The sequence below is a fragment of the Mobula hypostoma genome, chromosome 6 (assembly GCF_963921235.1).
Source record: "Mobula hypostoma chromosome 6, sMobHyp1.1, whole genome shotgun sequence".
Classification (NCBI taxonomy): domain Eukaryota; kingdom Metazoa; phylum Chordata; class Chondrichthyes; order Myliobatiformes; family Myliobatidae; genus Mobula; species Mobula hypostoma.
In genome coordinates this window covers 170,937,648-170,962,232 of record NC_086102.1, presented here as the reverse complement: position 1 = coordinate 170,962,232, position 24,585 = coordinate 170,937,648, and the positions used below count along the sequence as shown (strand labels likewise).

The window sequence follows — 24,585 nt, the reverse complement described above, 5'->3', positions numbered from 1 at the left end:
GATGGGATATGAGGTATGATGCTGAAGCCTTAGTCTTCTTAAGTGCAGGGCAGATGTGAGACTGAGAGACCAAACCCAGTTTCTATTGCTTATGCTTTTCATGATTTTGACAAAGGTATGGGGGAATTGAGGAAACATGCAACAGACCAAAAGGTGCCAATGTTTTCGAGGTAATCATAAATAAAAAACCAAAGTAATGTTCACTTTTTTAATAACTGCTTTACACATTACAAACATTTGGTAGCCGTTAGCATCATAAACATTGTAACATCGTCTATACCGACTTCATTGGTTATCATGTAAAATGTATTTTATCAAATTCAAACTATGTTTCAATTTTAGTTTATGGTTAAAATTATTTCTTTTTTGCACTTGACTGAATTAATTTTATGGTGATAAAATAGCACAAATCTTTAAATCCATAACTGTATTTATTAAACTGTATGAGAGCAAAATAGAATATTTGATTTAATTGGTCATTTGTTCAAGGCTAAAATTTGTGAAAGGTTTGGAGAAATAGTCTGAATAACTGCAAACTACAGCCAAATCTGAAACAAAGGCTTTCCAAATTACCATTACAGATATCTACTTTTTGATTTGTTAATATTTAAGATAATGCCATATACATTGCAGTCTTTTTAAAACAGAGAACGTTAGGTCTGCCACAACCTGACTGATTTTTAGTCAAACCAAAATATTTATTTTAAAAATTAGCTGAAGCAAAGAGACACACAGCCTGGACCTACCATTGCTCAAATGCATAGAGTTAAGTTGATTGTGGATCATCGAATATTTCTCTATATTATACCCACTTTTGTCATGTGTTGTAAAGTGCATGCTTTTATTTACACAAACCTAGAAATTAGAAGTAGTAACAGACTATTCGGCCCTTTGATCCTGCCACACTGTTCAATATGATCATAGTTAATAATCCATATTCAATAGCCTGTACCCACCTTCTCTCCATATTCCAATAACTCTTTAATCACTAAGAACTCTAGATCTAACTCCTTTTTTAATATACCTGTAAAAATGTGAATTAAAATATAATTGAACCATGGTGAACTGTAAAACAATGTATTTTGTTTATCATAAGCACTTTTAGATTTTTCAAAAACATGAAGCTTGTTCTTTGAATTCATAACTAAAGGCCAGTAAATGTGAGTTATATACCAGTTCTTAAAAAGCCAAACTCCTGTTGTGTGTGTTCATCTCCAGTAGAGTAGAAAATATAAATCTGATATTAGATGATTAAGTATTATATCATTCAGTCAAAGAGTTCCAACTTCTTCCCTTCATGAACTTGCCAGAAACTAGGCACGTTTGCATTCAGTTCAAGCGCTGTGTACTACTGAAATGCAATGAAAAGCGTTAGTGCAAGGACATTCAAACTCAACGGATGGAAGCTAACTGTTTTTGGAGAAGTCATTTGCAGAGACAGTGGTCAATAGTGATCCACGTTGCATTTTGTGTTCTTACTATATTTTAAATGACGTTATAAATCTCTAAATTATCATTTAGCATTCAATTTAATATCTGTCCTGCAAGTATTGCTTCACAAACGTATCAGGTCCAACATGATATAGAAATTTAAATGACCATAGAATATTAAGAAATGGTGAAAAGGCTAAGACAAGAATTCTACAGCATTGAGAGATAGCATTAAAATATGTAGGATGTGAATGTGGTTTATAAAAGTATTTTTATAAAGATTTACTTTTGTATGTAGCTGTCGAGTAGGGGTTCTCAATCTGGGGTCCACAGACCCATTGCTTAATGGTATTGGTCCATACAAAGGCTACTTGCCCATTGACTTATTTAATGCTTTTTTAAAATTCTCCTAACATCTTTAACAACTGCAACCACCTCCTCCCTGGCCCAGAATTCTATCACATGTGCACTCTTCAAGCAATTTACAGTGGCCAAGTAGTCCATCATAGTCCTTACCTAACCTACCATAATCTGCACACTGATAACTCAAATCCATATTATTTGGTGTTTGTTTATATTATGTAAATTAATCTGTTACCATATTGAGCAATTTACTTGTTGCACCATAAATACATGGAAACAAAATAAAAACTGGCGTTGCCAAGGCAACACACCTAATATTTAAAACGTTTAAAAACCCTAAAAACTCACTTGACTTGTACTGTCTATTGTTCAAGCAAAAATTCATTTTTCTACTCCATTTCACAAACTATGTATCATGCACAGTATGATCTCAAATAAATATGATTTAAAAAATTAAAATACCAACACTTTGCATCTAATTCAGGGTCAAAAATTGTGGCTTCTTGGTACAATATCATCTCAAACTTGGAAGGCTTAAGCTATTTGGATCAAGTTTACATTGGCTATAGTGTAGTTGCTCTTATGTTGACACCTCAGTGCTAATTTTCTAATGGTAGTACAAATAATTGATTGCCCTATGATATAGGTTAGCCTCAGCTAGCAGAGAGAATGTGTCTCACTGACTGCTCTAACAAGAATCTCTTTAGCAATATGAACTGAATGTAACATTGTACCAGAAAAGCTTAACCCCTAACAGCTTCAATTAGAGATGGAAAATTAAACAACTCAACACTGTTAGAAGTTGCAGCTAATAGTTGAAAGAAAACTTTATGACACTGTCTTAAAATTGGAATCATTGTTCAGAAAGGTACAGGAGAGTGTGGGGATGGTTAGTGTTTGCTCCGATTTGAAGTTCAAAGGCATGTTCCTGTGGAAAATCTAGATATTAACAATTCTTTCTCTTCATGGCCCAATCAATTTCCATACTGTGAAAGGATAATAGTTTCTTCATGCCTTCTCCAATGGCATTCATGTTGTGAATTTGCATGCTGACTGGAAGCAATATTCCTTTCAATACATGGAGGTCAAGATTTGATATGAAACGTCTCATTGAACTCATAGCTGTCAACTATTGACCATTGCAGTCAAAGAAAATCTGCTATGCGGTGGAAAGGAGCCAACATCGACAAGTGAGTCCTCTTCTCCACAGGAAAACAAAATTAATTTACTGTCCTTCACAAACATCTCCATGTGCACTGCATTCTTCCTGAAGCAGCAGATAACCTCTCTAATGTATGAGAAAGATGAGGGATCATGAAAACATCTTGTTGAGGTGTGCTTCCCTGTGTTAATAAGAGCTAATTATACTCAAAATGTTGCTGACATATTAACTTAGAATGAGCAACGGGCCAGGTGTTCTTGAGCACAAGAGACAGATAGTAAGATCTCTCGCTGATATATCCAGGCAGGTACATAGAGTCAGTGCAGGGTGTCGAGGCAAATACTTCAGCAATATGTGCTTCTGTAATGTTTGAAATCTGCCTTTAAATCGAACTTTTCCAATAGATTTTGTTATACTTGGAATATGCAAAGGAATATCTTTCCAATTTGGCCAGTGCAAGTTACAATTGAGCAGAAGGAAGAATAGTGCAGGAAAATACTGGCAAGAGGTGAAAAATGAAATTTTTAAAGATCATAAAAACTTCTAACACCAAATAATACAGAAGGTAATTAAAACGGGGAAAAATTGAAATGAGATACAATTGTCTCTAAAATATCGAACCGGATGGGAGAAGGGCAGGGGTTACTAATCTTGCGCTAATTATTAGGCAGGTTCCATGGATGAAACACGAAGAGTTAAGGCATTTTAATTTGGGAGCAGTTCCTTTCTAAGGTACCACCAAAATCTTCATCAGGTAGCATTTATTGTTACTGTGGACTTGGATTCATTTGAGATTGAGTCATACTTTCAAGCTGTATTTGCAATTATTGAGTACTTTGCATAAGGTAGTTTGTGATGTCGTATGGCATTATCTTTATGTACAGTTCATAAGAATCAAATTGATTTTGAAGTCTTCTAGTTTCTTATTCAAAATGTGCTTTATCAAGCGGGACTGGTGTTTAGAATAACTTCCCGCTGAATTTTCAAACAGCAAGACATATAAACCAGTTCCCTTGCTGTGAAGTTTGCATCCTTTTCCTTTTATGATGTAATAACCTAGGGCTATATTTTTGTGTTTCATAATAACAAAATGAATGCTGAACAGAAATCCTGGCATTCAGCTCCCTTCTGAGTCTTTACCACAAAACCATTAAAAGCATTTACTTTATTGTCAAAAACCATAAACTAAATTGACATTTAAAAAGCAACGTGAAAACTTACGCGTGAAAGGTGCAGTGTAATGTAAACAAAATTGTGTTTAAAATATCTTTAGATTGCAGCGAGTTTCATACATCTGCAAATCGAGAAGATGGATGAAATTCATTAACTAAGAGTCACCAATTGGCTTCTCATAACATCTGTACAAACAACTAGGGGATGCACAAAGAACTGAGTCAAAGCGCCCAAAAAAAATTAAGTTGGCAGATTTTAGAAACCAGGTTCAAATTTCTCTGAAAACCTAAGTGATTATTGTCATTATTTGGTAAATGTGGGTGAAACTGAACCACGAGTATATAATATGTTTGCAGTGGTATTCAAATTGGGATATATCTGTCATTAGGTGAGCACGTGATTTCTAAACTTACTGTATGTTTGTGGGTGCGATTGCATAGTCTCCCATGGTTCTTTGGCACAGAGTGCATACATAAATATATCCATAAGCAACTTCCATGTCTTGGGAATTAAGGAAGAACTTTGCATAATCAACCCCCTTATGCTCCTTTAAATTGTTGTAACAGTATACCATCAGACACAAACACATCTCTTCAAGCAACCCGTCTACTTTGATTCAGCGTTACTCATCTTGCTTTCCTCTATCGTTTGCACAATGAGTTCAGCTGTCCAGGTAGCCTCTCCTAAGCTGTTGATGGCCTTGCAGGTATATTTGCCATCGTCACGTGTAGATACATCGGAAATGAGCAAAGAGCAGTTCCCATCTTCATCGTATTCAATCTGGTAGTGACGAGATTCTTTGATGGGCTGCTCATCCTTATACCAGATAACTTCTGGATCAGGATAACCTGTGAAGAAGATTTCGTTGTCAAATTATGAACAATGCTCATATACACCAGTTACATGGCATAACTAACTTAGCAGTTGTTAGTGATAGGTTTATTTTACAAGTATGCACATGCGTTTAAGTTCCTGGGTGTTACTAGTTCAGAGGACCTGTCCTGGACCCAGTACGTGAATGCAATTTCACAGAAAGCATGGCAGTACCTCTACTTCCTCAGGAGTCTGCGGAGATCTGGCATGACATCTAAAGCTTTGACAAACTTCCATAGATGTTTAGTGGAGAACATATTGACCGGTTGCATCATACCCTGGTATGGAAAACCCAACGCCTTTGAACAGAAAATCCTGCAAATGGTAGTGGATTCAGCCCAGTACATCACGGGTAAAGCCCTCCCAACCATTGAGCACATCTACATGAAATGCTGTCATAGGAAAGTAGCATCCACCATCAGAGATCCCCACCACCCTGGCCATGCTCTCTTCTCACTGCAGCCATCAGCTAGAAGGTACAAGAGCCCCAGAACTCACACCACCAGGTTAAGGTACAGTTACTACCCCTCAACAATTAGGCTCTTGAATAAAAGGGGAATAACTACACTCACTTGTCCATCATCCAAATGTTCCTACAACCAATGATTCACTTTATTGACTCTTTATCTCAAGTTCTCATTATTTATTGCTATTTATTTATATTTGCACTTGCAGAGTTTGTTGTCTTCTGCACTCTGGTTGATCTTTCATTGATCCTGTTGTTGTTATTATTCTGTAGATTTGATGAGTATGCCCATTAGAAAATGAATATTATGGTTGTATATGACATGTATGTACTCTGATAATAAAATTTACTTTGAATAATGACTCTGAAAGTGATATTTTGGATGGAAAGATCTACTTCAGCTACTTTGGATTCTGTTACTCTGAAGTTCTGAACCTTTGAATTTAACTTTCTCACAGAAGGTTTTGATGGAGTGTACACAATGCCAAGGGATTTTACAAAATGAACTATTTTTTTTTACCAAATTCATGCATGTGTAATTATTGCAGATAAGATTATTGTGAATTTTAAAGAAATTCATTAATATAGAAAGGAGATGATCAAATCTTTCAGTTACCAGAAAAATACGTTAATTAAAAATGTACATTTTTGAGGTAGATTAAATGAATAGTGGAAAGCTTTAAATGATGGGACCTTTTGCAGTGTTCCTGAGGAGGGTGAGCATTTTAACACTTGTGAGCACTGAGCAGGGACACTGTGAACAGATACAACATGGTGTAAAGTCAAGAAACAACGTATAGGGCAAGTTAATTAAGTTATAACACAATGCTAACTGCAGCGAATGATCAGAAGAAAACCAGGTTTAAAACTTGCAAACTGTGAAGAACAGGCTGCTTGTTTAGTCTGTGAGACTATTACACCAGCTGTGACTTCTGTGCATTATTGGCGTGATGACAACAGGTGGAGAATTGGGGAAGGAGGGTCGAGGAGTAGGGGCAGCTGATAGTGGGGGAACAGAAACCCACAAAACAACTAAAAGAATAACACTGACAGCTGGCTAAACCTGACCAGTCTGTTTTCTCAGTATTAAAATGTTTAGAAATGAGAAATATTATACTGAGTGTTTCTTACATTCAGGTACATTCAAAAAATATTCAAATTCAGAACAGTCTTATTGAAGTGAAGAAATAAACAAACACGCTAAATAATCTTAAAACATACAGTATTAATAAATTGAAGTAATAAATGAACTGAAACAATAGTCCTTTGCAGCTATTTTCCTCCTTTGAAGATAATGGTTATATCTCCCAGTACCAGGTCTTTATCTAGGATAGGATTTCAAGCAGTTTTCCCATTTAAGTGACGAGTAACTCCACAACGTAGACCATAAGACAGAAGAGCAGAATTAGGCCATTCTGCCCTTCGAACCTGTTCTGCCATTCCATCATCGCTGAGTTATGTTCCCTTTCAACCCCGTTCTCCTGATATTTGTCCGTAACCCTTGACTCTCTCTGACTAATCAAGAATCTAATAACCTTTGTTTTAAGTTTACCCAATGACTTGCCCTGTATAGCCATCTGTGGCAATGAATTCCGCACATTCACTACCTCCTGGCTAAAGAAATTCCTCCTCATCTTTGTTCTAAATGGATGACCCTGTGGTCTGAGGCTGTGGCTTCTGGTCCTAGACTCACCCACGATAGGAAACATCCTCTCGACATCTACTTTATCTAGGTCATTTAATATTTGATAGGTTTCAATGACATCCGCCCTCATTCTTCTAAACTCCAGACAGCACAGGCTCAGAGCCTTCAAAATGTTAACCCTTTCATTCCTGGAATCATTCTCGTAAACTTCCTCTGGACCCTCTCCAATGCCAGCAGATCTTTTCTTAGATAAGAGGCCCAAACCTGCTCACAATACTCCAAGTGCGGTCTGACCAATACCTTATAAAGCCCCAGTATTAAATTCTTGCTTTTATATTCTAGTCAGCGCAAAATGAATACAAAATTGAACTTGCCTTCTTCACCACCGACTCAACTTGCAAGTTAACCTTGAGGGAATCCTGCAGGAGGGCTCCCAAGTCCCTTTGCACTTCTGACTTTTGGATCTTCTCCTTGTTTTGAACATCGTCTATGCCGTTACCTTCCCTCCCTATTGCCAAACTTCTTGAGGAGAAAACCGACAATAAAATGCCAACTTTCTGGCTCTAATGCAGGGAAGTGTTGTCAGGGATTCCACTGCACAACCTGGACTATTGAACCAAAAGCAAGTATGAACCAATTCAACATTAGGCATGAACCTGAGGACCCAAAATGTCTATCCAATAAAAATTAATGCCTTCACTAACAAGGATAATTAAAATATTGTGGTTTTCAATGAAAATCTATGCTGAAAAAACTTGCAAACTACTGATATCACTATTATTCATATGAATCTGAAGTTGACTCTGCCTAGTAAATCACAGACATATCCCTCCCGATTACTGTAATAACATCCATCATCAAAGACCCTGACTATCGTGACCATGTCATCTTTTCACAGCTGTTATCAGGCAGGAGTTACAGAGCCTGAAGTCCCACACTACCGCGCACTAAACAGACTTTTTTTTAAATCTGTGTTTTCTTGTAAAATTTGTGTATAACATATCATTAATTTGTTCTTCCTGTGAAAGCTGCTTATGAGATGCTTTGTGTTTGTGACGTTGCTGCAGGTAAGTTTTTCATGGCACCTATGTTACACATTTTCTTGTGCAATAAGTTTGACTTTGAATCGGGATCTGTGAATTTACCCTCAATCTTGCAGTCAAATCGAGCTGCACTGCTTTCTATAACTTCGATGTCTTCAAAGGTCTTGGAGAAATATGGCTTAAAGTTTTGCCGTTCTTCAGAAACTGCTTCAAGAAGCACATTCGGATCCTGAACTGAGATAAGGAAACATAAAAGCAATTAAACTGAATTTCCATTTTTGGTAACCATGTGAAACCCTGACACCTATCTCCATAGAGATGCCAGATGTTGTAATAACTGAAGCATGTATATATTATTTTTTCAGAACTTGAATAAAAACAAAACTATTATTGTTGGTCCGTATTTACTGATCCAGTAAATGATCCAGTGCCAAGTTATAACTGATTCTACTAAGATTGTTCCTTCATCCATTGGCAGGGAAGTGAAATTTTATCAAGTGGAAATAATAAATTTGTAACATTAGAAAGTTTCTGAAGCTCACAAATTGAAATTCCATTTGGTGGCAATATAGTCTTACAGACAGATTCTGGACACAGTTGCAATACAGAAGCTCATCTTCAAATGATGTGTGACTACTTACATCAACTGAACCTGGCAGCACAAATTAGAGGGGTGTAATACTTTTATCATAATTGACTAAAACTACAATGCAAGATATATGTGACATTAGTTATAGTTTCTCCTATTTGCTAATATTTGGTAAAAATTCAGTCTAAGTTCTCTGGGTACTCTTTATTAATATGTCATGAAAACTCTTTTGTTAAATCATATTTAGAATCACATTTGGTAGGATTACTTCAATTATAAAATCATATTGGTTCTAGTGATCATAACACCATTAGTTTCAACTTGATCATGGACAGGGATAGATCTGGTCCTAGGGTTGAGGTTCTGAACTGGAAGAAGGCCAAATTTGAAGAAATGAGAAAGGATCTAAAAAGCGTGGATTGGGACAGGTTGTTCTCTGGCAAGGATGTGATCGGTAAGTGGGAAACCTTCAAAGGAGAAATTTTGAGAGTGCAGAGCTTGTATGTTCCTGTCAGGATCAAAGGCAAAGTGAATAGGAATAAGGAACCTTGGTTCTCAAGGGATATTGCAACTCTGATAAAGAAGAAGAGGGAGTTGTATGACATGTATAGGAAACAGGGAGTAAATAAGGTGCTTGACGAGTATAAAAAGTGCAAGAAAATACTTAAGAAGGAAATCGGGAGGGCTAAAAGAAGACATGAGGTTGCCTTGGCAGTCAAAGTGAAGGATAAACCAAAGAGCTTTTACAGGTATATTAAGAGCAAAAGGATTGTAAGGGATAAAATTGGTCCTCTTGAACATCAGAGTGGTCGGCTATGTGCGGAACCAAAAGAAATGGGGGAGATCTTAAATGGGTTTTTTGCGTCTGTATTTACTAGGGAAAATGGCGTGAAGTCTATGGAATTAAGGGAAACAAGTAGTGAGATCATGGAAACTGTACAGATTGAAAAGGAGGAGGTGCTTGCTATCTTGAGGCAAATTAAAGTGGATAAATCCCCAGGACCTGACAGGGTATTCCCTCGGACCTTGAAGAAGACTAGTGTTGAAATTGCAGGGGCCCTGGCAGATATATTTAAAATGTCGGTGTCTACGGGTGAGGTGCCGGAGGATTGGAGATTGGCTCATGTTGTTCTGTTGTTTAAAAAAGGTTCGAAAAGTAATCCGGGAAATTATAGGCCGGTAAGTTTGACGTCGGTAGTGGGTAAGTTATTGGAGGGAGTACTGAGAGACAGAATCTACAAGCATTTGGATAGAAGGGACTTATTAGGGAGAGTCAACATGGCTTTGTGTGTGGTAGGTCATGTTTAACTAATCTATTGGAGTTTTTCGAGGAGGTCACCAGGAAAGTGGATGAAGGGAAGGCAGTGGATGTTGTCTACATGGACTTCAGTAAGGCCTTTGACAAGGTCTCGCATGGGAGGTTAGTTAGGAAAATTCAGTCGCTAGGTATACATGGAGAGGTGGTAAATTGGATTAGACATTGGCTCAGTGGAAGAAGCCAAAGAGTGGTAGTAGAGAATTGCTTCTCCGAGTGGAGGCCTGTGACTAGTGGTGTGCCACAGGGATCAGTGCTGGGTCCATTGTTATTTGTCATCTATATCAATGATCTGGATGATAATGTGGTAAATTGGATCAGCAAATTTGCTGATGATACAAAGATTGGAGGGGTAGTGGACAGTGAGGAAGGTTTTCAAAGCCAGCAGAGGGACTTGGACCAGCTGGAAAAATGGGCTGAAAAATGGCAAATGGAGTTTAATACAGACAAGTGTGAGGTATTGCACTTTGGAAGGACAAACCAAGGTAGAACATACAGGGTAAATGGTAAGGCACGGAGGAGTACAGTAGAACAGAGGGATCTGGGAATACAGACACAAAATTCCCTAAAAGTGGAGTCACAGGTAGATAGGGTCGTAAAGACAGCTTTTGGTACATTGGCCTTTATTAATCGAAGTATTGAGTGTAAGAGCTGGGACGTTATGATGAGGTTGTACAAGGCATTGGTGAGGCTGAATCTCGAGTATTGTGTTCAGTTTTGGTCACCAAATTACAGGAAGGATATTAATAAGGTTGAAAGAGTGCAGAGAAGGTCTACAAGGATGTTGCCGGGACTTGAGAAACACAGTTACAGAGAAAGATTGAATAGGTTAGGACTTTATTCCCTGGAGTATAGAAGAATGAGGGGAGATTTGATAGAGGTATATAAAATTATGATGGGTATAGATAGAGTGAATGCAAGCAGGCTTTTTCCACTGAGGCAAGGTGAGAAAAAAACCGGAGGACATGGGTTAAGGGTGAGGGGGGAAAAGTTTAAAGGGAACATTAGGGAGGGCTTCTTCACACAGGGAGTGGTGGGAGTATGGAATGAGCTGCCAGACGAGGTGGTAAATGTGGGTTCTTTTTTAACATTTAAGAATAAATTGGACAGATACATGGATGGGAGGTGTATGGAGGGATATGATCCGTGTGCAGGTCAGTGGGACTAGGCAGAAAATGGTTCGGCACAGCCAAGAAGGGCCAAAAGGCCTGTTTCTATGCTGTAGTTTTTCTATGGTTTCTATATAATTACACTTTTATATCAATAAAATAATGGCAAAGTATGTAAAGGTGCCAACAAGTTTTAAATTAAATATATAATATTAGAGCGAGAGAAGGGGCCATTTCAGCACACAAGATGATAATGCTATCGTGTGCACCAGACAAATTCAAGTTTCATCATCTGCTGGTCAAAGTGAAAGGCAAAGGAAATCTGAGGACTCATTAACCAAGAGCAATATCTGTGGTCTGTCTTGCATTATGCTAAGAGTGAACCTTTAACAGCCTCCAGAGATGGTGTTTTAACAGCTTTCTGTATATTAATGCATGGTGGAATTGTACTGAACTTTGTTATGAACGTTGGAATTGTTGGCCTGCCTTCTAATTCCTCAAACCTTTACAGAAAACATACACAACTCCTTAATCTCTTCAAATAATGGGTTCGCATGTCACATTGCTTGAACAAAATAGCAGCATCATTTTTACCCAACATTAACACTGTTGCTTATTTAGAAAATTTGGATTCTACAACAATTACCTGAAACCTACTGAGAAAATTGAAAGGTTAAAGCACAGACATTTCAGAATCAAACACAGCCTGGCTAAAATGCTCAATAGGCCAGTGAATACGTGGAAAGGAGATTAAGGTTCAGATTTCAAGCGGGAGACTTTGACAGATCATTAAAATAAAAGTATTGTCAGTCAAAATTACAAATATACAATAATCGGACATCTAACTCATTTATTGGTCTGGAATGCGACCCCCACATCCAGAGTACAACTAAGGTTGGAGTGCAGATTGTGGTTTGGGTGTGTGGTTGGAACTGGGATTGGGACCTAAGAATGCGGATAGGTTTGTGGCTAGAGATGGGGTCCAGAGAGCTTGTATTTTTCCCGTTTCATTAAAACTGGTTAGGTTCATTGGAAACTTCTTTCTTACACTGCCATGCTGTATATATAAAATAACATTGAAAACAAAATGTGGTCGAAGAGACCGCACAGATGCAGGGATTGGAGCAAAACACAAACCTCAGTGGGACAGGAAAAGGCATGGTTGATACTGCATCAGGACTGAGAGTGTAGACGGCAAATAGCTATTATAAAGAGGTAAGAGGGAGAGGTGAGGCAGGGGCTGGAAGAGAATAGGTGGGACCAGGTACTGAGGTGGATAATTGACAGGTGGAGCAACTGGGAGAGGGGAAGCAGTAAGGAATTGGGAATCATTAGTATTATTGGAGTTAACTGTATAATCTTGACTGCAGACCCTCCCTGTGTTACGAGTGTTTGGGAAACTGAGGGATAGGAAGCAGATGGATTTGTTGCCTACTGCAGGGCTGAAGGCATCTTTGGCTGGGTGGGGATGACAGTTTCCTTGTGCCTTCTCTCCCCATCTCACTGGACCACAACTATTTGTGTTTATTTCTGGACTCTCAAAAAAATCCATCTTACAAACAGTTCTCAGGAAGAGAACCCTTGGGGCTGCCTATTAAATGATTTTTCTCCCCCCAATGCCCTGATGAGGGGTCCCACCTGAAATAAAAGTCTGTTGGTGTGTTAATAGTCCTGTAAGTATGATAGTCTACCACTAATAAAATCCCAACATGCCCAGTCCATCACGGGTGAAGCTCTCCACATCTCTAACCGGACTGTTGTTGCATGAAAGCAGCATCCATTCATCAGGGATCCCCAGCACCCAGGTCATGCTCTCTTCTCGCTGCTGCCATCAGGAAAAAGCTGCAGGAGCCTTAAGACTCACACCACCAGGTTCGGGAACAGTTAATACCCCCCAACCTTCAGGCTCTTGAATCAGAGGGGATAATTTCACTTGACCCATTACTGACTTGTTCTCACAACCTCAGGACTCACTTTCAAGGATTCTTCATCTCATGCTTGCAGTATTTATTGCTTGCTTATTTAACTATTTATTTATTTTTGAGTTTGCACAATTTGTTGTCTTTTGTAAACTGGTCATCCACCCTGTTGGGTGCAGTCTTTCATTGATTCTATTATGGTTGTTGGATTTATTGAGGATGCCCACAAGTAAATGAATCTCAGGGCTGTATATGTACATTGGTAATAAACTTACTTTGAACTTTGAAGTGCCTGATTAGAGTCATAGAGCGATAGAGCACGACAACACAGACGCAGGTCCTTCGGCCCATCTACTCTCTGCCAAACTGGATTATTTTGAGATTTGTTTTTGGACAATTTTTTCTTAAAATATCTTAGATTTAAAATGTAATATTTAGGTTGGAAGAAATGTCTTATATTTATTCACTTCTTAGCTACATTCTAGGAGTGGACTGACCACTTTATAGTTTACTGATTTATCCCACTCCCAATGGTCCGGAACTCCAGAATGCCACACGGTCTACGCACACTTCAAGTACTGGCTGGGTGATAATATTACTTCCTTTTACTCATTAGCAACATCCTTGCATTATCAGATCAGTTGTGTTAATTAATGTGAACTTCCAGTTTTTATTTATTTTATACTTATATAAAGTAACAGGCCCTTCTAGCCCACGCGCCCTTTGCCCAATTACACTCATTTGACCAATTAACCTATTAACTACTATGTCTCTGTAATATGGGAGGAAACTGGAGCACCCGGAGGAAACCCATGCAGGCACGGGGAGAACGTACACTCCCCTTACAGGGAGCGGAGGTAATTGAACCACAGGTGCTGCCACTACCACTACACTACCATGTTTTATAAGTGTTTACCAAAGGCTTATTGCTCAGCTGGTTACTGGCTAGATGTTGTAGCAAAGCAACTGAACCCAAAGTTTAGATGATTTACACACTAAGTCGAATCGGAAAGGTCGGGTACAGGCCAAATCGAAGCGGCAAGGTCCACGCCCCAGAGTGTATCAGAGCAACTGAACCCCATGTCTGGACAATTTAAGTGTCGGGCCTAATTGAAAAGGTCAGGGTTTTGGGGCCTGAGGCAAGGGACGGGCTGGTTCAGCTCACTGCCCCGCTCTGCGCTGAACTAAGGGTCTACGTGGATTAAGGGACTGTCTCTGTGGACTTCAGTTCAGAATACTATTTGCTTGCATTTATTGCTTGCATGATTTGTTTTTTTTTTCCTTTGCACATTAGATGTTCGATGGTCCTCTTATTTTAATCGGGTTCTTTTGGGTTTCTTTGTTTCGTGGCTGCCTGTTAGGAGACGACTCTCAAGGTGTTAAACTGTTACTTATCTTTGCTCAGAATGGAAACATGGTTAAACCATAAAGAATATTGTCTTAAAGCCAATATTTTATTACCTTCAGCTTCTGGCTTTTCCTCTGAAGCTGTAGGACTGGTGGGTACGTTTCCCAGTGAAGATTTCTTTCCACTTAGACCAGCAAGCATTGCCATCGAGGAGAGTCGGCCAATTGCTCGGACTGCATGACCTGTTTTCTGTAAATTTAAGAAGAATTCATTGATGAGAAATTCCTACTCACAACTTCTGTGGGAAGATGCATCTGGTACAAGATAATGGGTTTTTAAGATTCATTCTTCTAAACTCCAGAGAGTACAGGCCCAGAGCTATCAAATGCTCCTCATACATTAACCCTTTCATTCCTGGAATCATTCTCGCAAATATCCTCTGGACGCTTTCCCATGCCAGTACATCTTTTCTTAGATAAGGGGCCCAAAATTGCTCACAATACTCCCAGTGCGGTTTGATTCAGTTGCTGATCTTTCACCCACAGCTCACTTTCTCTGATCCCTTAACATCCTAAAATGTATATACTCAGAAGCTCCACAACTCCCTTGAAATGAATGTCCCAAACATTCACTATCATCTGCACAAAGAAATGTCTTATCTCTGTCTTAAATGCCTGGCCCCTTATTGGCCTGTGATACCCCAGTCAAGGGACACATCATTTCTGTTTGTATCCTGCAGGAAATTTGCCTGTTTTATTTCTCATTCTTCTAAACTCAGTACATAATAGGAATAATCTGCTTCATCTGTCCTTCTTATACAAATCCACTGTTTCAGGATTCGTTGCGCCCCCTCACTCTCAGTTACACCTCTCCTTCGGTGGGTACCGCAGACCTGTGCACAATTTTCCAGGTTCAATCTCAGCAGGATCTATATAATTGTGATATGACATCTTTGCTCTGGTACTCAAACCCTACTGTAACAAAAATCAATATAGCAAGTTAAGCCAAGTTTATTGCCATTTAACTATATATATATGTATACTGCCAAATTGAGATAATGTTTCTCCGGAGCAGGGTGTAAAGCACAATAATGCACGTAACAATCACATGACACACAGTCACTTCAGAAAGAATAAAAACCTGCGGATGAATTATGCATAAATAAACAAAGTAAAGTGCGCAAGTTAAATATTGTTGGGCACAGAACAAATTAACTAGTGATCACTTCAATGCGGCAAGGAGTTCAGAAGCCTAAAAGCTTGAGGAAGAAAACGTTTCCCGACCTGACCATTCTTGTGATTGTGCATTGGAGCTTTCTGCCTGATGGTAGGAAGTCAAAGAGGATGCTGGATGGATAGGTGGGTCTATGATAGTACTGAGGGCCCTGTGTATATAGTGCTCCTGGTGGACGGTAGGGAGACACCTACGGTCCTCTCAGCCATTCTCACAGTCTTTTGTAGGGGCTTCCAGTCTGATGTTTGGCTGCTCCCGTACCAGATGGAGATGCATCTTGTCAGGACGCTTTCAATGGTGCCCCTGTAAAATTCAGTTAAGGTGGGGGTGGGGATGCCTTGTTTGCTTCAATCTCCTTAGGAAGTGGAGGCGCTGTTGTGCTTTCTTATTCAGCGAGGTGATATTGAGGGACCAGTGAGGTTATCCGTGATGAGAACTCCCAGGAACTTAGTGCACTTAACTCTCTCTACAAAGGAGTCACGAATGCGCAGAGGGGGATGGATCATCTGCATCTTCCTAAAGTCTACAATCGTTCCTTGGTCTTCTCCACATTCACACTTGGGTTGGTGCTCTCACACCAGTCCACCAGCTGCTCCACTTCCTCTCTGTACTCCGACCACTGTTGTTTCAAACCACGACCTTGATGACACGGTTTCAGCTGAATCCTGAGACACGTTCATGCGTCAGCAGCGTGAACAGCAGTGTGAACAGCAGCGTGACCAGCGTGAACAGCAGTGTAAACAGCGTGAACAGCAGCGTGAACAGCAGCCTTCTCCATGGCTGCTTTATCTGAAAGTTAACTTTCAGTGATCCATGTAAAATGGCAGCCAAGCTCCTCTGACACCGAGACTTCTCAGCCTCTCACCAATTAAAAACTCCTTACCTATTTTTCCTACTGAAGTTGAAGACCTGATGTTTTTCCTCCTTATATTTTATCTACCATAGCCTTGTTCACCCTCTTTATCTATTTATACACCTGGAAACTCTCTGCGCCCTCTTTATAACCATCAATGACACACAGGTTTTTACCCTCAACAAGCTTCGATAAATAACATTTGTCACTTTATTCAAGTTGCTGACAGAGGCTGTGAATAGCCTAGGTCTTGGCACCCAATGGTCACAAATTCCAAACCCCAAAAATATCTATTTATTCCTATTCTCTACTTTATGCCTGTTAGTCAATTATCAGAACATGCCAGAAAATTACCCTGATCCCACATGCACCTCATCAATGGATGAAAGTATTGTATGAACAGGGTTAATACTCTGGTGATTTTGTGCCCTTAGGGAGTAGAAGTTTGGGATCAACTCCTATGGAAATGATCATTATTAAAAATAATAATTATTAAAACAACAGTTTTATTTGGCCTCCTTGATCTCTGTCAAAATTAAAGGTTTTAAGTACAGGTGTCCCCCGCTTTTCAAACGTTCGCTTTACGAAACCTCACTGTTACGAAAGACCTACATTAGTTCCCTGTTTTCACTTTCAGAAGGTGTTTTCACTGTTACGAAGAAAATCAGCGCGCGATAAAAGGCAGCGCGTGCCCCGAGCAGCCGCTCTCCCCCGGATTTGGAACGGCATTGCTTTAACACGTGCTTGTGAGCAGCCGTTTGCAAGGTGAGTTCTGAGGTATCGGAAAAGCCTGAAAGAGCTCATAAGGGTGTTACACTTAGCATAAAACTAGACATAATTAAGCGTTTTGATCGTGGTGACCGAAGTAAGGGCTAAGTGAGTTTGGCTTGTGGAAGCTGACAAAGATGATGTTGAAGAGGTTTTGGCATCCCATGACCAAGAACTGATAGATGAAGAGCTGATGCAATTGGAAGAAGAAAGGTTAACAATCGAAACTGAATTCAGTAGCGAAATGAACGTGAAGCAACTGCGTGAGATTTTCGCTGCAATGATAAAGTACGACTTTAATTTTGAAAGGGTACGTAGGTTTAGGGGATATTTGCAGGATGGTTTGAGTGCTTACAAAGAACTGTATGATAGAAAAATGCGCGAGGCTCAGCAGTCAAGCAAGCCTTCCACATCAGCCACAGCAGACGAAGAACCTCGAACTTCGACATCGAGGCGGGCAGTCATAGGAGAAGATGAGCTGCCTGCCCTAATGGAAACAGAAGACGAGATGACACCCCAGGGTTCCACCACCCCAACCCCCAGGCCACGGACGATACCGATTCGCGGAGAATGCAGCGGTAGCTGGGAGGCACACAGCACATCTTAAAAAAAAGCCAAAAGAAACATGCTAATTAATTAGGTGCCGCCCGACACATAGTTGTCGGCCTAGATCAGAGGCGATGCAATCGGCAATCAGCACTGATCTGGGCCGACAATTACGTGTCGGGCGGCACGTAATTGATTAGCATGTTTATTTCGGCTTTTTTCTTAAAGATGTGCTGTGTGCCTCCCGGCTACCGCTGCATGCTTCGCGGCAATGTATCTGTCGGCGGCCTGGAGGGTGGGGCCCACTGCACCACCCCAGCCTGCGACAACTCAGTCTAACACGCCATCATCAGTGTGCTCTGCGCTGTCCCAATTCCGGTAAGTGATACTACACTGTACATACACTATTTCTACTTTATATAGGCTGTGTATTTTTACGTGTTATTTGGTATGATTTGGCAGCTTCATAGCTTAAAGGTTACTGGAGAGAGTGTTTTTGCCAACAGCGCTGGCGTGAGATTTTTGCTTCGGAGAACAGTGCTGGCAATGATTGTGGAAAAGTATTTCTACTTTATATAGGCTGTATATTTATCTTATCATTCCTGCTTTTACTATATGTTACTGTTATTTTAGGTTTTATGTGTTATTTGGCATGATTTGGTAGGTTATTTTTGGGTCTGCGAACGCTTACAAAATTTTCCCATATAAATAAATGGTAATTGCTTCTTCGCTTTACATTTCGGCTTACGAACCGTTTCATAGGAACGCTCTACCTTTGGATGGTGGGGGAAACCTGTACCTAGGTATTTTCAATCAAGTTCATTGCAGTTTTGTATTCCTTCTACAAATGTCTATAGGGCCACACTAATTAGCATTTCCCTACATCTGTCTTATGTCAAACACATCTTCTGACAATTTATTCATTAATCACCAGAGAAGAATGAGGAAAGGGAAAATTTAAAACATAAGTGAAAAAAGTGTGTGAATAATTAAAGGGTGGAATGAAACAGCTTAAAATGTAAAGTGAAGCAATATTGACACGAATAGCGAGCAGGAAATCTTAATATTCTGCAGCGGAAGTGTATTATAATGACCACTCCACAGGAAAAAGTATATTATTTTAATAAAATACACAGTGGTAGAAAAAAGGGCAAGCAATATCTCCTATCTGTAATAGAGAACATGCCTTTTGCAGGCAAAACAGAAGGTTAATGATGGAGCAGAGGAATTTGTTTATTATTGTATAAGGGGAGAAAATAGATCTTGAATGTGGCATGACGCCAGATAAGCTTTCAGTTTAAGCTGCTATCCAGTAAAACAAGGTAGCACAGTACAATGTTATTGCTATGATTAGACTTTCAGTAAGAGTGAAAGCAATGAAATAGATCTATGACTTTTCAATTCGTTTGTCAAAAAAAAAATCAATGAGCTATCATATACCTTAATGGGTGATGAGCCATCCATCCCAAACACAGAATCTCACTCAGTGAAATCAGCAGAAATATGCTCATAGTATACTCCATATCAGTGTGATCAGGGTGACATTTTAAGCCATGCTTGGCATACCTCAACTGCAAAATGGGGCAGCCTCATGCTGACAATGGTCTGCCGATTCAAAGTCTGCAGTCTATGCAGCGGGCCATTCAGAATCAGAATCAGTTTAGTCCCAGTACGGGAATCGTACCAGAATTGATTGTGGTTCAGTGGCACGCATAAAACACAGACAATACCAGAGCAGACTACACAATAGCAACCAACAATTTATACGGCAATAGTGCAAGCAGCCATGTGTAATCAACAATTAGCAGAATGGTCATATGTTCCTATGTCAATCATCAAACTTAGATAAATGTGAACAGACTCAATAATTATCAACAGAACAAGGAGAGCAGGAAAGACCATTCAGTGGATGTTGTACAGGGTATTACAACTGAGTGACTTTTTTTCTGAGAAGCTGGATGGCTACAGGAAAGAAGCTTCGGTGATTTCATTACAACACGGTGTAGTGCAGAGTCAGGAATGAGCCTGAGACCAGATGCACAAGATGACAGAGGCATTCTCTGAATTTCTAATCCAAAGGTCGAGGTGTACCTCATACCAGTCACAGTTGGTGAGATTACCAAAGCCGATTCAACTGAGGTCACTAATCTTCATTTATAAGGTATTCGCTCACATTGTAAAGGGTGAATGTTAGCTTCATGTTTTTAAATAAATTTAACATCTTATCTACTTTTTTGCTTTTCATAATTTTTGATCTTTTTGATTTGGAACTGGTGTAAAGATCTTCAAGGCAGCATTCAGTGCAATCCAGTGGCTAAAAACAGTTCACTGCTCCTCATCCAATGGGTTGGGAAGCAGCACTAATCCAATGTGTTGCAATACATTTTTTACTGAACTGAAAGCAGACTGGTGTTTACAACAGATGCCACTGTCCTCTAATTTCCTTGGCAGCTGAAGTACAATTCCCGTAAAAGGCGTGGCACGGATTGCTATCTAAACTCCGTTCCTAACCCTGGCCAATCCATGCAAAACTTAATAATTATCATTGGAGGGTTGCTTTGGACATTAGTCAGGTACTACTTCTCTGCCCATCTCATTATTTATTGCTTGAAATGGGAGTGTTTCATAATGGGGCTTTAAATCAGAAATGTTTCATTCAGCAGCTCTCACAAAACAAGCCAAACAAGGCCAAGAGCTCAACTCAAACTCTGCACTCTTCTGTGTTGTAATCTATAGAGAGAGAAGGCACTGGTTGTTCCTGTTTACTGTCTACTTCCAATTAAACAAAAAAAAATGGGTGGTTATCAAAGTTCAGAAGTTCAAAATTATCGAACTACAAATATATCACCCCGAGATTCATTTTCTTGTATAAATCCGACAACCGTTGAAAGACTCCACCAACAGGGCGGACAAGCAGTGTGAAACAGACAACAAACTATGCAGATACAAAAGGAAAGAAAAAAAAGAAATAATAAATAAAAAAATAAATAAGCAATAAATATTGAGAACATGAGATGAAATGTCCTTAAAAGTGAGTCCATAGGTTGTGGGATCAGTACAAGTGATGGGGCAAGTGAAGTTATCCCCTTTGGTTCAAGAGCCTGATGGTTGAAGGGTAGTAATTATTCCTGAACCTGGTGGTGTGAGTCTTGAGGCTCCTGTACCTCCTTCCTGATGGCAGCAGCAGGAAGAGAGCATGACCTGGGTGGTGGGGGTTGGAACAGCACAATTGAGCTCTGATGCCAGCCTATTGACTGCTCATGAGTCATAATGAAAGACTATATGCATGAAATGTCAGAGGGCTGCAGGACTGAAAAGCACTAATTTGTGTTCTGTCATTTATATGAACAACTTGGCTCAGTACCCTCTGAAAAGAAGAAATGAATGAGTGAAATTCAGTTAAATGTACAACCTGCATCCTGACCAGCATTTTCTGGCTTTATAGATCGGGAGGATATTTTTCTGTGATTAAATTGTAACATTTACTTTGTCAGCAGTACCTGCCATTTTCTCCTGGCCATGTACTTCTTCATTCGTTCCTTTGAAAGTTTCTTTACCGCCATGTTTTTAACATCTTTTTTCAGCCACTTGTGCTCAAGACATTGATTGCAGTTCAAACGCTGTCTAGCAACATATGAAAGAAATTATAGCTTTTTAAAAACCATTACCTTGATTTTATAACAAATTCAATATTACTATTGAAAAAATTTTTAAAAACTATTCATTCAAATTAAAAATTAAAGCCAAGTTAATACAGACAAAACTTTTTTTTACTTCATGTCTTTTTTCAGTAGCCCACTAATAAAGTCTTTGGCATCTTCTGAAATTTCATCGAAGGCTTCATCATCGAAATCCCAGGTAGCAGAAGTTACATTGGCCAGAGTTTCATTATCATTATCTCCCATGAAAGGAGAAAGTCCACTGACCCTAGGACATAAGATAAAAAACAAACTGAGTTAAGAGCCTAAAGATGACTATTTATTAAGATGCAATCATTCAAAATTAACAAGGTCTTGCTATTCAACCTAATTTTAGAGATGATGGAAAAAAATGAAATTATGAACAGATTTCAAAGTTGACCCAAACTGTTAATTTTAATTTATTTTTGCTGGGAGGTGGGGCAAAGTTAAGATGGCGCTAAACGCAACACCTTTGCTTGCACCTACGGAAGCACCTGTATTTTCATCTTTAATATCCTTATTTTTCCCTTTCAGAGTTCTTTTGAAGACCCTGACCTGGAGGTACACGCTGACTTCAGTTCTTTGCAGGAATGGGACCCGTCCTCAGGGTTTCAGGACTGGCCGTTGTTCAGCACGCCAAGGGTTCGGCCTGAGAGTTGGGCTCAGATTTGGAAGCCTAAGATCTCGGGGCTCTGGAGACGAGCAGATCGAGGGTTGGTGTCTCGGCAGGAGACCCATATGTCGCCGGAGGAGTTGGAAAATCTACTGCTGTGTGCCCAAAGACCAGGGATCTTTGCGATTTTTGGGAACAGAGCTTGGAAAAAGCGATGTAACGGACTTTTAACATCATAAACCAGTGAGTTGTCTGTTATGTCTCTCCGCTCGCTGGGAAAAATGGAGACACCTCCTTCTCCCTTATTAGGGAGAGGGAGAGAGCCTGTGGTATGTCGAATGTGGGTGAAACGCGAAGTCTTTGGGGTAACTTCAAGTCCATGTCTTTGCTATTGCTGATGTGAGCTGATGCTCTTTTCTGCTGGTGGGGGAGGGGGATTCATTGCTTGCTGCTGCTTACGTGCGGGAGGGGGGACTTTGAGGGGCTCTTATGTTTAACTGTCATTCATTCTTTGGGGCACTTCTCTGTTTTCATGGATGTTTGCAAAGAAAAAGCATTTCAGGATGTATATTGTATACATTTCTCTGACATTAAATTGGACCTTTGGATCTTTGGTCTACGTCGTCTACTCTGGGACTAGAATATAAAAGCAAGGATGTAAAGCTGAGCCTTTATAAAGCACAGGTGAGGCCTCACTTGGAATATTGTGAGCAGTTTTGGGCCCTTTATCTAAGAAAGGATGTGCTGATGTTGGAGAAGGTCAAAGGAGGTTTACAATACTGATTCCAGGTTTGAAAGTTTTGTCACATGAGGAGCGTTTGATGGCTCTGGGCCTGTACTCACTGGAACTCAGAAGAATGAGGGAGGACCTCATTGAAACCTATCAGATGATGAAAGGACTTGATAGTGTAGACGTGCAGAGGGTATTTCCTGTGGTGGGATAGTCAAAGACCAGGGGACAGACTAGAGGGATGTCCATTTAGAGCAGTGCTGAGGATGAATTTTTTTAGCCAGAGAATCTGTGGAGTTCGTTGCCACGAATGGCGACGGTTGTATTGCATAGGTCGTTAGGTATATTTAAGGCAGAGGCTGATAGACTCTTGATTGGTCAAGGCATGAAGGCAGGAGATTAGGGCTGAGAGGGCAATGGATCAGTCATGATGAAATGGCGGAGCAGACTCGATGGGCCAAATGGTCAAATTCTGCTCCTCTGTCTTATGGTCTTACTATTTTATTCACAATGGTCAATATTTACTAACTCAGCCAATTATTAAGGAGGAAGGAATCCCAGTTTTATTCAATCCAGATGGCCATTTCATGCTGTTGTGTGAAGAACTTCCTACAGTATTTACAACTAATGATTTTGAACTTTTGATTCATTGTCCAACTGTCGTACTTCAATTTGAAATATTGTCTCAGATCTATTTCATCTGGACCGTTTGCCATCTTGTGTGCTCTGTAGGTTCCCCTGTAAGTCATTCTTTCCCCAAAGGTGCCAAGGCCAATTTCCTCTCGTCTTTCATCACTCCCAACCCTCCAATGTCAGGAACCAGTCCTGTGGCTCTTTTTTTTCCCAATTATTCCTCAGGGGACTAGAATTGATAGCAATGCCCAGCATATGGCCTGACCACAACATACTCCATGTTTTATGCCATTGAACTGTAACATTAAAATTTGAACTTTAAAACATCCAATTATTTCCAAAATACAGTCCTCCATAATAATGCAGATGTCATTTTTGCAATTTTAGTCTGAAAATTTCAATATGGTAAACAAAAATAACACCCTATGGGTGGGGGGGGGGGAGCGTCGACTCAGACCACTTGGCCACGTGCCCAACACAAATAGGAGGGAGCAATGTTAAAATTGTGAACAATAAAAAAAAACTTCTACACTACCTTTACCTCTACAGTAACTTTAACATTGCTAAATGCCCTATGGGCACAACCCATATGAAGATTTAAGGCAAATGACCAATAGCTTGCCTTTAAGGGGTACTTATAGAGCATTAAAGTAATAGAACAGTACAGCACAGAAACAGGCCCCTCAGCCATCTGGTCCATGTCAAACCATTAATTTGCCTCGTCCCATCGACTGGCACACCATATCCCTCCCATACATGTAACTCTACACAATTTCTCTGAAATGTTGAAATATTCCTCCAGGATATTAGCCCCCCTCCAGATTAGGTGCAAACCATCCTTTCAGTACAGGCCCCACCTTCCCTGCAAGAGAGCACAAAGATCCAAAAATCTGAAGTCCTCCCTCCTGCACCAACTCCTTAGCCAGTGTAAAACTATATGATTTTCTTATTTTTGGCCTTCAGCATGTGGCAATCCTAAGGTCAAAACCCTGCACATAGAGCTCCATGAACTCACTTTGATAGACTTTGTCACCCCTCCTACTCTTGTCAGTGGTATTGTCGTGAACTATGACCCCCTCCTGCTCGGCCTCTC

At 39.9% G+C, this 24,585-nt stretch overlaps 1 protein-coding gene across 5 annotated transcripts in view; it reads right to left on the bottom strand.

Moving 5' to 3' along the window:
- Nucleotides 1–204: 204 nt before the first annotated feature.
- The window catches only part of LOC134348611 (myosin light chain kinase, smooth muscle-like), a 365,048-nt gene continuing 340,667 nt past the window's right edge, over nt 205–24,585 (bottom strand). For all 5 annotated transcript variants that reach the window (XM_063052250.1, XM_063052252.1, XM_063052248.1 and 2 more), the window contains 5 exons: nt 21,611–21,763; nt 21,337–21,460; nt 14,550–14,685; nt 8,259–8,390; nt 205–4,977 (listed from right to left, as the gene is read on the bottom strand). In XM_063052250.1, the coding sequence (XP_062908320.1) occupies nt 4,736–4,977; nt 8,259–8,390; nt 14,550–14,685; nt 21,337–21,460; nt 21,611–21,763 (787 nt within the window). In that variant the 3' untranslated portion in view covers nt 205–4,735. The remainder of the gene's footprint in view (nt 4,978–8,258; nt 8,391–14,549; nt 14,686–21,336; nt 21,461–21,610; nt 21,764–24,585) is intronic.